Source organism: Octodon degus, unplaced genomic scaffold, assembly GCF_000260255.1.
Source record: "Octodon degus isolate 3935 unplaced genomic scaffold, OctDeg1.0 scaffold00169, whole genome shotgun sequence".
NCBI lineage: Eukaryota > Metazoa > Chordata > Mammalia > Rodentia > Octodontidae > Octodon > Octodon degus.
This window is the reverse complement of record NW_004524745.1, coordinates 1,827,635-1,841,557: the sequence shown is the minus strand read 5'-3', so window position 1 is coordinate 1,841,557 and position 13,923 is coordinate 1,827,635. Positions and strand designations below refer to the sequence as shown.

The 13,923-nt window shown below is 46.4% G+C and overlaps 1 protein-coding gene across 1 annotated transcript in view; it reads left to right on the top strand.

The window, feature by feature from the left end:
• Positions 1-13,923, top strand: part of Ctnna1 (catenin alpha 1) — a 206,210-nt gene that overhangs the window by 187,720 nt on the left and 4,567 nt on the right. The window contains 6 exon segments of the mRNA XM_023703371.1: positions 4,231-4,431; positions 5,174-5,325; positions 10,505-10,615; positions 11,745-11,926; positions 12,052-12,157; positions 13,829-13,921. Coding sequence (XP_023559139.1) covers positions 4,231-4,431; positions 5,174-5,325; positions 10,505-10,615; positions 11,745-11,926; positions 12,052-12,157; positions 13,829-13,921 — 845 coding nt within the window.

The window sequence follows — 13,923 nt, the reverse complement described above, 5'->3', positions numbered from 1 at the left end:
TGTAGCACTGTCTTCTAACCTTTGTTGTAGATCTTTGTTGCAGTTATAACCTTAGCATGTACTGAAGTTCAGGTTCAGATCTACAAAGTTTGGATTTATCCAGCTGTGCCTTGCTTGGGTCTGGCTGCTGTGCTCATCTCCTTCGTGCTGCTGTCCTTGGGGGTGAACCTGTTGTGCCCCTCTGGAAAGATTTTCTGCTCCTGGACTAGCTGGGTGGTTCTATCCTCTACACTTTCTGCAGGGATTGAAGCTACAGGGTTTTACCCCAGGCCTGTATGCCAGGCTTGAGCTGAGCGTGGAGGAGACAAGGTGGAGTAGAGGGAAGAGGCAGCTGTCCTACACACTAACCAGGCCTGGGCTAGGACTGGGTCTGGGGGTTCCTGGAACGCGGCAGAAATTCCTACTTGGCGGGCGGGGTAGGGGAGGTGCTGCGGAGTGGTGAGGTGTCCCAAGGGGGTGGAAGAGGGTCTCACCCACATTGCACCTGGGCTGGAACCAGTAATAGGTCCTGCAGGCGCAGGGTAGCCGGAAGCTCTCCCACACACTCACTGGGCCTGGGCTAGGACTGGGTCCTCTTTGTTAGTGCATCCCAATAATTTGGACTGATTGGGGTGCAAAAAAGTTATCATAACTTTTGGTTTTTATGTTTCATAGCAGAAAGCAAAATTGTAGATTAGTTTTCCTTTGCAGGAAGTGATGCAGTTATTGGTAAAGTTAGGAAGTTTGATTCCGGGCCCCTGTGCCCACTTGCTTTGTGTCCTTGAGCAAAGCATTCAGACCTTCTGTACATTGGTTCCATTCCCCCCTCCCCCTTTTTTTTTTTCTTTTTCTTCTGTATTTAGGACAGGGTTTACAGGGTCTCACTATGCGTAGATCAGACTGATAGTAGTGATTCTACTGTTTACATCCTCACAGGTGCTGGGATTACAGGCATGCGCCACCATGCCCCATCTCATTTGCTGTCTCAGTGTGCCCCACGAATGGGGCCAGCACAGCACACCAGGGATTGAACCCCAGCCACTATTTCCAGCCTAAGGCGCTTTAGTCCTCTGATCTATCAGGTTGGCCCTGTACATTGGTTTCTTAACTAATTAATAATGATTTAAACAAAACAAAACAAAAAAACCCTGCAAGTAGAGTTAAGTGTCAAGCACCCAGAACAGTGCCTGGCTTAGAGTCAGCCCACATAAAGTATGAAACAGTAGTATCATTTCCTGTGGGTACCTAGGTGGCATTGATAAGTTATCCAGGCTGAAGAACATGAAGATAGTCCCTGTTGTCAGATGTTGGGGTTTGGGGTTCTTGCATGCTTTCTAGAAGATACTCGATTAATGTGATTTCTGGAAGGAAATTAGGTACTGTACAACTACTTTTAACTCAGAAATCTCATTGCTAGAAATTTTCCCCAAGGAGAAGCCACAAACATTTGCCAGGATACCTGTAAAAAAATGTTTTCTTTAAGCCAGGTATGGTGGTATGTGCCTGTAATCCCAGCACTTGAGAGGCTGAGGCAGGAGAATCATTGTGACTTCAAGGCCAGGCTAAATTACAGACCCAGTTTCCTAAAAATTAAAATAAAATGAAGGAATGAATTTATGCATGTATGGATGCTTTCTTCAGCCTGATGTCCTGGTGAAGAGTGGATAAGTTAACTATGGCCCCTCTATTCTACAGAGTCCTGTGTGGCCATTAGAATGGTGGGGTAGATCAGCATTTGCAGGGCTGCAGAAATGTTCAGGTGACAAAGATATAGTGTCCATGATAGGATCCCTTTGGTGTCCACTGACAGCCATGGGCACCTGCATAGATAGACTGTCAGGTGTATTTATTTTTTTTTCCCTGTTAGAAGTACCTGCAAATAAGAGCCATTAAATAGTTTTAAGTTTTTAGTTGATTTGGTGGGTCCACTCAGAATGGACAACCTGTGCACAGCTTCCTTGGAAATTTAGTTAAAGCTGAAGTGAATATGTGATTTCAGTTAGTGTGAGCATTTTGTGACTTCCCACATTTTCACATGAGTAGGAGACTTCCCCTGATGGTTCAAGTGGGGAAAGCAGGCTTGGTGTTGGGTCCCATGTATTGTGTGGTGGCTCAGGTAGTCTGGGCTTTCATAGAGCCATTTGTTAAGAGAGAATATTACTGTAGTCAGCCTCCTAAAATAGCGGTCTTCTTTGATTTAATCAATCAATCAAGTAGATTTCCTTTGCTGCTAAATGGTGTGCCATTCCCTAGTTTGAGATCAGCGGAAGAAATTTAGTGTGGATTCAAGAATCAATACTAAATTGATTTTTGAAAATGCAGGCTTCTAGAATAAAGGTTTGCACTACTGTGTGTAATGAACAGAGAAAGAATTCCATGTTTCATTGATTCAAAGATATACCTTACCCTCCTAGTATTAACAATTCTGAGACAGGCTGAGTCTTAGAATCAGTGATATGAGAAAACAGATTCAGTTTTATTTGAATTTGTTTGTGGTACAAGATATATCTTATAAATCAGTATTGTGTCAGGTTTAGTAAAAGCAGCTTTTTCAACCTAAGGCACTAGTGATGGCAGCCTTAGTGCCCACTTCTTTAGATTAATATGTAGAGGGTTTGATTTTGTTTGGGGAGGAATGTTACTGGGACTGAACACAGGGCCTTTAGTCTGAGCTATATCCCTAAACACCCCCCTTTCTTTTAAACACAGGGTCTTACTAAGTTCCCCAAGGAGGACTATAATTTGGAATCCTTCTGCCTCAGCCTCAGAAGAGTGCTGAAATCATAGGCAGGTGCCATCATATCTGATTGAGAGTTTGTGATGAGTCATTTACTCATATAATTGCTTCAAATACCCCCAAGAGCTCTAAGTTTAGTAAATTTCCTCTTTTAAGCTAAAATAGCACATGTATTAGTATTAATCATTGTTTCCTGTCTATAATAGGAATTCTTACTACTTCCCTTGCTTTCTGTGGAACAGTTTTTGTTGTTTTTAATCACATCTCTTCCATCTTTTTCATCATACTTGTAGACTCGGAGACCTTTCTAGAGTTTCTGCCTGAAGCCTTTTAAAAGAGTAGGGTTCTCTTGAGAAGCTGCTGCCTAAGGTCTGGCACAACAGTGGCTGAAGTTACACCATGGCTAATTTCTTGCTTTAGGCATCTTCAGAAGTCACATGGTGATCTGTTTTCCAGACACAGCCATGTGCAACTTGACTGAAGATGTTAAAGACTGTGGAGAAGGAACAGAGGCTTCCAAAACTGGTCCTGGATAATGACACATTCAAAGCATCAGATAGCCAGAGCTGGCATAAACAAATACTGCCCGGACATGTGTCTTAAACATTGCATTTGCCATCATTATTTTGGCTCTTCCAGTAGAACTAGTGCCAGAACTTGGTTTTCGACAGTTAAGCAGACACTGCTTCTAAGTGTTCTTAGATGCCTGGAAGAAAGCTCTCTTTTGAGCAGCACGACCAAGTGAGCCTTTGGATTTTGCCTCACCTTATCACCGAGCCCTGTCACCTGGACTATTTTCTGGTGATCTGTGCAGCTGTCAGCGAGAGTATCCCTTACCCCTCCTGAATCTGCCCACCTAGATCTGCCTCAGCTGTCTTACTGGCTTCACAAGATCCATAATCCATCTATCCACCTTTTCCTTGGACATTGGGATTGCTTCTACTTATTACAGATGAAGCTGACAGCAAACTCTTTGCTCTGAGGAGAAAAAAATCGGCTATCTCCTACATATCCAGCTATGTGACTAGCAAGTACCACTTAGTTTAATGGGATCCGCTGGTTTACCCCTCCAGGAACTTTGCAGATGTCACAGCAGGCCCATCTACATACCCTGAGAAGTCCTAAATACCTCACCTGGGTTTGCCCTGAGCACCTCTCGGGTGTGGGTGTCTGATTGTCATGAGCACATCCTGGAGGGAGGAGGAGACGGATGGGTTAAAGTCTTTGTGTTTGTACTCTGAAACATAAGGAAGTGTAATTATGTAAAAGGAAGAATAATTAAGGTTTCTGCGATGAGAATTTTCTGCCTGGTTTATAGAAAAATGGTTCAAATATGAGTCTCGTTTGCTCTCATTCTACTTAGAGTGGTCACAGATTGAGTTTCTGTGGAACAAGCAGTGAGATGATGCATGACATGTCTGGCACCAAACACTAAGTAAATGATAGATGCCAAGTTACAGGGTCAGCCTCATGGAAGGCCTCCTCTCTCACTCAACCTTTTGCTTATTCCTCAGAGAATCACATTCTGGAAGATGTGAACAAATGTGTTATTGCTCTCCAAGAGAAAGATGTGGATGGGCTAGATCGCACAGCTGGTGTAGTTCGAGGCTGGGCAGCCTGAGTCATTCACGTAGTGACCTCAGAGATGGATTACTATGAGCCAGGGGTCTACACAGAGAAAGTTCTGGAGGCTACCAAGCTGCTTTCCAACACAGGTGTGTGGACTGTCTCCTTAGTGCTCACTTACCCCACTCCCCACACCATTGTCAGGTAGAGCAGGCCATCCCATTAGCCCTGCCCCTGAGTTGGGATAAGAAAACTCGGCTCTCATCAGAGGAGATGGTAGGTCATACATGTATAAAGTTGGCTAGCCAAAGTCTTGCCTCTCGGGCTGGAGAGATGGCTCAGTGGTCTAAAGCACCTACTTGAAACAAGCTTGGCAAAGCACAGGGACCACGGTTCGATCCCCAGCACCATATGCCAGCCCGCCCCGCCCCCTGGTGGGCTGAGCTGGCCACACACACACACAATAAATAAATGTAATAAAAATAAATAAATAATTTTAAAAAAAAATAAAATAAAAAAACAAAGTCTTGCCTCTCAAACACATTATTCCATCATGTGCATCTCGGGGGTAATCATGGTACTAATTCTGAACACAATATTTAAGAACTGAGTTAAGTCTCTCCTTGGTGAATAAGTGCTATTAAGGTAGGTTCCACTCTTAAGCAAAGGCCAGAGGTAGTTTCACTTCAGTTTCTCAAGCATTTTTGCACCCTGGTGAGAGACAAATAAGATGATTTGAGATTTTGTAAAATACTTCCCATAAATTTGGTTGGCATGGTAGCAGCAGCAGCCTTCCATCCCAAGCCTTGCTCCACTGCTAGGTGAGGATTCAGGGAAGCTGGTGGAATACTATCTGCTCACCGGTGCACCCTGCCTGCTGCTTGTTTCTAGTCATGCCCCGTTTCACTGAACAAGTGGAAGCAGCTGTGGAAGCCCTCAGCTCAGATCCTGCACAGCCCATGGATGAGAATGAGTTTATTGATGCCTCCCGCCTTGTGTATGATGGCATCCGGGACATCAGAAAAGCAGTGTTGATGATAAGGGTGAGTAACTGCATTCCAGACATTTAGCAGCTTCTTATCATTTGCTGAACCTTGAGCAATGCATCATTCTGGAACTCGGCAGATGCAGTGGCAGCATATTAAAACCATGAATCTAAAATCTGTTAGGAGGAGATATATTTAATTATGTTGTCTAAACTGTTATTTGCAAGTTAGAGCCCAAAGTTGGGCCAAGAAAGGGAACTAGCACTAGAGTTGGTCTTGATGCCTTAATTTAGGGCAGACAGTCATCTTAGTGTCAGGTTTCAGTTTTAATTACAGGAGAAACTACAGAAAGTATAGATTCTTAAGTTAGTTTCAGAGTATTCCTGGTGCTGGGTGAAATCATCCTTTACTTGGAGCACTTTTTCTCTCCTTAATGAGAGATGCTAGACTGAGTCAGACAATAGAATCCTGAGGGTCGGGGGCCATGGCAGTTTCAGTGGTGCTCTCTGGCTCATGGCAAAATATTGAGCTCCTCCCCAAGAGCTGAGTATAAGTGACCTCCTGTAGAACTTACATGACCCTTTGAGAAAGCAGCAGTTGTCACTGCTTGCAGACCTTATCCCCTTTGGGATTGGCACAAAGAGGCCTCAGAAACATGCAGCCCCTCCATCATACATCTGCAGCATGCAGGGCCTGAGTCTCCCAGCTGCTTTTCTAGAGCAGTTGATCCTTCGCATTCTGCTCTGAGCAAAGCATGTTGTCTGGAGTCTGAAGGTAGTGCTTGTGCCTACTTTTCCCCAGGGTCACCTCAATGCCTCAGGTCTGTGGCCAGGCTGTACGAGCAGGCCTGTGGAGCACAGGGTCTCCCCACTACACTGATTGTGCTGTGTTGTTATGCAGACCATGCAAGAGAGCTTCCTTTACACCTTCATGGTTTCCTAGGCGAGCTCCCAAAGGAGGAGCAACACTTTTTTACGCCTGCAGCCTGGCCCGCAGACCTTGCCAGGAAGTCAGATGGAAACAGACCATTTCTAAGGGAGCTCCCTCAGGCTCATTCATTTTTGCATGCAGTATAAGAACAGTCAGGCAAGACCTGCTTTTCTCACTGGAGGGATGGGGGAAAGAACTGGTCAAGGCTTGTGTACAGCCAACTCACAGGCACCCCTGGACATGTGAGGGTTGGGAATAGTAGAGGCCTTTGCTTTTGTATCTTACCTGCTGGTCTAGGAAGAATCCATGTTCAGGGATGGGCTGGGCTGCATAAATACAAAGAAAGCAGTGATTGTAACTTGGTGGTATGGAAAAGGCCCTGGGTCACATATAACAGTGGTGATGCACGCAGCTATTTCTGCAAAGTTCTTTCCACGCTGGCAAACACATAACAAATAGAAGCAGCCCTAATGATGCAGAGATGTCATTGCATGTGTGAGGTTAGGGCAATGTCTCAGTTCTCTCTCTCTCTCTCTCTCTCTCTCTCTCTCTCTCTCTCTCTCCCCTCTCTCTCCTCTCTCTCCTCTCTCTCTCTCCCCCCTCCCCTCCCCTCCCCTCCCCTCCCCTCGCTGGCAAAACCAGGGATTGAACTCAGGCCCTTGTGCTTGCCAGGGAAGCACTTACTGTATTGAGCCATCTCCCCAGCCCCGACTTTTCTCTTGTTGCTGAGGCAAAAATACCTGATGCCCAGAAGGAAGGAAAGGTTTATTTAGCTCACAGTTAATGGAGGTTTCAGTCCATATTCAGCTGGCTCCAAGGCAGAGTGGCACATGGCAGAGGGCAGCAGTTCATGTCATTGGAAAACAGCAAGAGCAAATGGGAGTAGCAGCAGCAGCAGTGACCACTGGGAGTAAATCTTTCTCCCCCTTATTTGCCTTCAGGCTATCTGCCCCACGTTGGGTATAGCACACCCATAGTCCCATCCTTGGATCAGGAATTAATCACAAACTCTAGAACCGTGCCCCAATGACTGTATGAGGCTTTGGGGTTGACAGCTACACACTAACCATAATAGGCAGTGAGGGTCCAAATGGCTGCTGATGCATTCATCTAGAAGATGTTTCAGGCCACAGAGGCCTAGCCTGGGGAAAGCAGCTTGGCTGTGTCTTCTAAAGGGATGGAATTTTTTTCCCACTGTATGAGATAGATTGTGATTTTGGTGGTTTTACTGAGATGGAGTGTAGGCAATGCCTCTGGCACAGGACCTAACACATATACCATGTTTTGTGTATGCTCGAAGTGAAGAATAACAAAGGTCTTAGAAGAATCTCCTAGATGACCAGACCCATATAAAGAGTGGACAGAAGCATAGGGGGAAGGCCTTTGAGAGCAGAGGTGAGGCCAGCCTGGAGTGCCTACTCAGGAGAGAAGAAGGGCTTTGGAGACACCTGTGTTTTATCTCCTTGCTTGTCGAACTATTGACCTATTCCTGTCTTAATTCAGGAATCATCCTTCCAGTACTTGGGCCTCTCAGGTTCTCAACATGTAATGCTCCCCTACCTCAGTCTCACTCCATAGCCCCATGTCTCCATTGTCTGTCTGCAGCCTGTCCTTTCACCTAGTGCATGGCTGCTCCTTATGGCACTGGCATTCCAGCCATCTTTCAAGTTCAACAGTGCCTTCAGCAGTTGCTCCTCTCTGCATGTCATACTAACGTGGCTCCTCAGGTCCTTTGTTCACTCCCTTCTACCCTGGAGTCTGGCTCATACCCTTTAGCCCCTTCCTTGTCCTTGCCTTGCAAAATACAGCTCTAGTGAAGCCTATTGTGCTGCTGAGGCTATGACTGTGTGTGCATCCTTGGGGCCCCCATAACAGTCTCCCCACACTGGTCTTGACATCTGGGACCATTTTCTCTCTTCTACTTCTCCACTCTCCCCCTCTCTGTCCGGCTTTCTTAGCAGTTCCACCAAAGGCACCAAGGCAGTTAACATGTCCATTCCCTGCTGCCTATGCCCATGCCCTCCTAGTGCCATAAAGATCCCTGTCAGTGCTCCTGGCTGAAGCCATTTCCTGTGCTAGACACAATATCACCTATTCACCCTCTGCACCTTTACTTATGGATACAGTTATTAACCCCCTCTAAGAAATGAGAAAAAAAATCTCCCTTCCCGCCCCATCTCCTTTGCTGATTTGTCTCCATTAGTAGGGACTGTTGGAAAGTCCTTGGTCCCTTCTCTGTCATGCCTGTGTGCCTTCCCTGGGTATATCTGAATGAGAATTCTTCTTGAGGTGACCCTTCTAAGTTCCACTTGCATAGTGGACTGTCCATGAGCCAGCTCCTGGCCACTCTCTTAGTCTTTGTGCATTGGTTGATAAAAACTCCTTCGCTTGCTCTGGCCCAAACCTTGAATTTCCCTAGATTTATCTTTCTTATCCTTCAGATCTGATCTGCAGCAGGTCTTACTGGAGGTCCTTGCGATAGAGGACCTCAGCAAGGCCACCCTGCCCCCAGCCCTAGTCTCTCTCCTGGGCACCTTGCTTCCTCCTTCAGTGTATAGTTTAATCTGCACAAAAGAAACAATGCAGCCCCTTTCAGCCCCAGCCAGATCATGGTGTCTCTGAGGTGCCCCTGCCTCTTTGGCCTCACACTGGCCTGTGAGACCCTCTAGCACCATACCCCTCACTTCCCTATATCAATCATTGCTTGCTCTCCCAGAGGAGAGCACCAGGTAGTGGGCTCCCTGGTCCTCATCCACCAGCTGCCTTTTGAGGCCTTCCCTGACCACCCAGCTCTTATATAGTATGGCTCACTTTCCAACACCCACAGTGAGGATCACTCGCCCATGTATTTTGTATGTTGCCATTGCTTCCATCAGAGGGTGTGTGAGAGCAGGAAGCGAGAGTCATCAGCCATGTGCTGTCTTCTGGGCCCAGGACAGTGCTAAGCAATGTACTCAGCAATAGATCTTTGGATGGATGAACACAGCCAGAGTTCTTTGGCCTGTAGTGGGCTGGTGGGAGGTGGGGAAGCAGAGATGCTGTTTGAGCCACTCCTTTGTGAAGCTCCTTAAAGAAGCACACACTGATACACATCTGTACCACCAGTGTGGTAGCATTGTTAATGTCATTAATAAGTCAGCAGGACCCAGCATGTGGTACTCTGGTGCCTTGAGTGCCCACCCACTCATACCACCTGCCATCCTACCCTCTGTTTTCACTTCATATCAGGAGCCAAGATGCCAAGTAACTCTGCAGCACTTACCCCTTGTCCATCCATCTGAACCTCACTGAGAGCCCCTGGGCCAGGTTTGGATGGGGGCATGGTGCAGATGAGGGCCTTGCCTCACTGCTCTCCTGCCCAGGCTGGGCCAGCTGGGCTGAGAGCCAGCCCAAGCTGTTCCGTCTGCTGCCCCCTAACTGATAACTGCCAGAAGACGACATTGTGTTTCAAGTCAGTAGCTAATCAAGAGAGGATGGGAGTTTGTGCAAAGTAAGAATTTCATTTCATAATTAGAACAAAGATCTAGAGTCAGCAATCTTCTTTTAATTTTTTATTTATTATTATTATTTTTTATTTTAATTTACTGAGCCTTTAACTGCTGACCTGGTGTATCTCCTTTTTTCCTTTGATGGAAATGTTAAAAAAAAAAGCTAGACACAAGAGTACACATTGGTAATCCCAGAACTCTGGGAGGCGGAGGCGAGAGGACTAAATTCACCTTAGCTACTTAATAAGACCCTATCTCAAAATAAAAGGGACTGGGGAGATAGCTTAGGTATAAGCACCTGTCTGGCAAGCACAAGGTTCTGAGTTCGATCCCCAGTACCTCAAAGATGGGGTGTGCTAGGAATATAGCTCTGTGCAAAGGCCCCGGGTTCATGCCCTAGTATTATACTTTACCACCAGATTTTTAGAATACATTACTTCTTTTTACTCCTCAAAGCAGTTCTTATGAGAAAGCCCAGTACTATATAATTGTCTCTTTTCCCCCTAAGAGTAGGAAAGTTTAAAAAGTGAAAATGAGCCAGGCTTGGTGGCATGTACCTCTTAACTCAGGAGGCTGAGGAATGAGGATCATATAAGACTAAGCTGGGCAACACTGAGACCTAGTGTCAAAAAGTAAGTAAGAAAAGTGCTGGGGTGGAGGTTCATGCATCAGTGATGAGTGATTTTACCCACAAGTGTTTAAAACCCTGCATGATAAATCTTAGAATTTGGGGCCTCCATGCTTTTGGCCAAGAGGCTTGGCATGGCCAAAGAATGGCTCAGGGCTGTGTCTGACTCATGCCTCTATATTGGTGACAGACCCCTGAGGAACTGGATGACTCGGACTTTGAGACAGAAGACTTTGATGTCAGAAGTAGGACAAGCGTTCAGACGGAAGATGATCAGCTCATAGCTGGCCAAAGTGCCCGGGTAAGAAGCACCCTTTCAGTTATTCTGTAGCCTCTCTCTGGCCTGGACTTTTTCTCTTCTAGAGAGACTGCATTCAGAGTACTGGTTTCTTCTCTCTTCCTCTGGCAGCAGGACTGAAGGTAACCTGCACTGTGGCATCTGCTGGTTAGTTGTGGGTTTCTCCCAAACTGTCATCAGCCCAAGCAAGGCAGGAATGCGGGCCAGCTCAGCTGTACCCCAAGGCTCTGGTTTTTTGATAAAGCCCTGGGTCAGGAGAAGCCTAGGATCTAGTCAATGTAGCATTTGTTAAAAAGGATTGTGAAATCTGAAAAAGATTGCTGCCTTTGCCCATTTTACTGATACCATGGGTTGAGCTATTTAATTATTCATGAATTTAAAAAAATAACAGTGGTACATTCAAGAAAACCAGTCAGAGCCATTGCATTCATCTGAGTCATTAAATCTTCAATCAATAGCATTTATGTTTTTGGAAGAACGCCAAGATATATTTCTAAGGAGTCTATTTTTTCACTCCTTGGAAATCCATCGAGAACAGCGCGCAGTCCCTCCTTTCCCCTGCTCGGGCTGAGTTCTTGGGAGGCTGAGCAGAGCCAGCCTGTGCCAGTGGACTGAAGTCCAGCAGCAGGCACTCAGCACTGACGGGTATTGCGGCCTCTGCTCCTTAACATAAGTCTTCTCTGCCTGCTGCCCTCACAATTTACATGGCATAGCTACCTCCAACTCCTTGAAAAGTTGGACGTCTCCACTAAGCTCACAGGAGAAAGGGCTGCACAAATTCATTACCTCCTCTCCTTTTCTGTTTCGACTGCAGGAAGCAGAGGATGAAACTTAAAACATTAATTCATCCAGGGCCCATCTCTGGCCAGGTGTGATTGTGAGGCTTTCCATTAGCCTTCTATCCTTCATAGGCTCTTTCCCCTCCACAGTAAGACTTGGTCTTCAAAGTGGGTCGGGAATTTAGGCTTTTAAATTTCTAAGAGAAATAAGAAATAGCCCTTCAGGCAAAATGAAACCTATTAAAGCATTATCCTACCAATGTCATAGATTGCCTGTTGGAAATATCCTTGCTAATGCACTGTGAGAACTTCATATTCTCCTTATATAAGAGCTTTCTGTGCTTCCAATATAGGCAATCATGGCTCAGCTTCCCCAGGAGCAAAAAGCAAAGATTGCAGAACAGGTGGCCAGCTTCCAGGAAGAAAAGAGCAAGCTGGATGCCGAAGTGTCCAAATGGGATGACAGTGGCAATGACATCATTGTGCTGGCCAAGCAGATGTGCATGATTATGATGGAAATGACGGACTTCACCCGGTGAGTAGCGTCTTGTACAGAGGGATGTTTTCTCCCCACGTTGGGCTGCTTTGTAGATATCTTTTGTTGTGAGCTCTGTAACTGGCAAAGGGGTTACCAATGGGGATCTTTACTGTCTTTTTTAGGGGTAAAGGGCCACTCAAAAACACATCAGATGTGATCAGTGCTGCCAAGAAAATTGCGGAGGCAGGATCAAGGATGGATAAGCTTGGCCGAACCATTGCAGACCATGTAAGTCAGAGGCTTAGCCTGGACCATTGTTTGAGGAGGTGGTGATGATCATTTTTGAGGGACATAACACTCTCACTCATTTCATCCTGGAAAATTTTCTAAATGCCTGTGTCTTTTTGGGCAAGTTTTAAGAGCTAGGCCTAGTTTGCATCAGATCATACCAAACAAGAGCTAGCACAAACTCTCCTGTTCTTACCTCACTTCTGACTTCAGAACTAGCATTAGCAGGACTGCCTCTGCAAGCCATCACGCTGCACTCAGAAGGGTCAGAGCTCATATGAGTCAGGAGTTCCTTTGGCGGCAAGTGTTTTGGAAAGCTAATGTGCCTGCCCCCTAGAGACCGGCTTCTGTGTCCTCAGCTTCCAAGCTTTGCCCATTTTTTCCTCCATGTGACTGGTTCCTGCTTCTGGAACCTTCACAGTGCATTTCCTGTGATGCTCTTAGCACTTATGGCTGCAAATCCTCCCCACTCTTTCCTTGAAAATCATCCAAAATCAGCCTCATTTAGGCCTCAGGTGAATGACATTTGTCTCTCTTGACTCAAGGCAAAAATTGTGAAGTCATCCTTCAACTCCCCCAGCCCATACATAGCCCGATAACAGATGAGATTGCTTCTCGGGAAACTTTGCAGTCTTTCCTCAACCACTTAATCCACATACCCAAGCCACCTGGCTACACGTCTGTGGCCTATCCTGTTCCTTGTCTTGGTTACTTTTCTTGTTGCTGAGACAAAATACTTAGTGCCCCAAATTTAAGAGGGAAAGGCTTATTTCACAGTTTGTGGAGGTTTCAGTCCCTACTCAGCTGGCTCCATGGTAGAGGGCAGCACGTCATGGCGGTGGAAAACAGCAAAAGCAGGAACAAAAGGGAGGAATGACAGAGAAGACTTGTGTCCCAGACATTATGTGCAGGCTGCTGGCTGCAGGCTGGGTGCAGGGCTCACACCATTAATCCCAGGGTTGGAGTATGAACTCGAGAATCCTGCCCCCATGACTGCATGTGGCTTTGGGGACATCTAGACACAAACCGTAACACTTCTTCCATCCACTCCATTCTGCATACAACTACGAACACTGTCATCGTCACTTTGGATCATTCCTTTACTCCGTAGACCCCGGGCTCGCTGTGGAAGAGCAGTGCTGGAAACACTCATGTCCTTCTAAGCCTTCCCCTGCGATTGGGCCCAAGTTCACCACTTCCCCGTGTGCTGCTTTTCCTTACTTCAGTTTGTTTATATATCCTCCACTTCTCCCTGATGGGACTGTCTCCTCTCACCAGGTGCTTGTTGTGGGCATCATAACTGGGCAGAGAAGGTTCCTGAGGCAGCAGAGCCATTGGTGTGGATGGTCATTGTTAGTTCAGAACATTCCAATTTCTGCATATCTGGTCCCCATTTGTGGCTGCTCTTTCTTACCTTTGCTTGGTTCGACTACTTTCTCCACGTTAACAGAGTCAGAAGAGGGAGCTGGAAGCATTCACTGAAACCCCAAGCAAAGTGGAGGGGGTGGGGTGCCGCTCCCCAGGTAATGGAACAATCATCTCTTGCCCTTTGCCTTAGCAAGAAGAAAGGAAGCAAGTTATTGCCACCTCAGTCTCAGCAATAGCGTGGGTTTTGCAGTGTAGTCCAGGCCCAGCCTGGGGGGCATGGTGCTCAGTTTGTTCTCCCAACAGTGCCCGGACTCGGCCTGCAAGCAGGACCTACTGGCATATCTGCAGCGCATAGCCCTCTACTGCCACCAGCTCAATATCTGCAGCAAGGTCAAGGC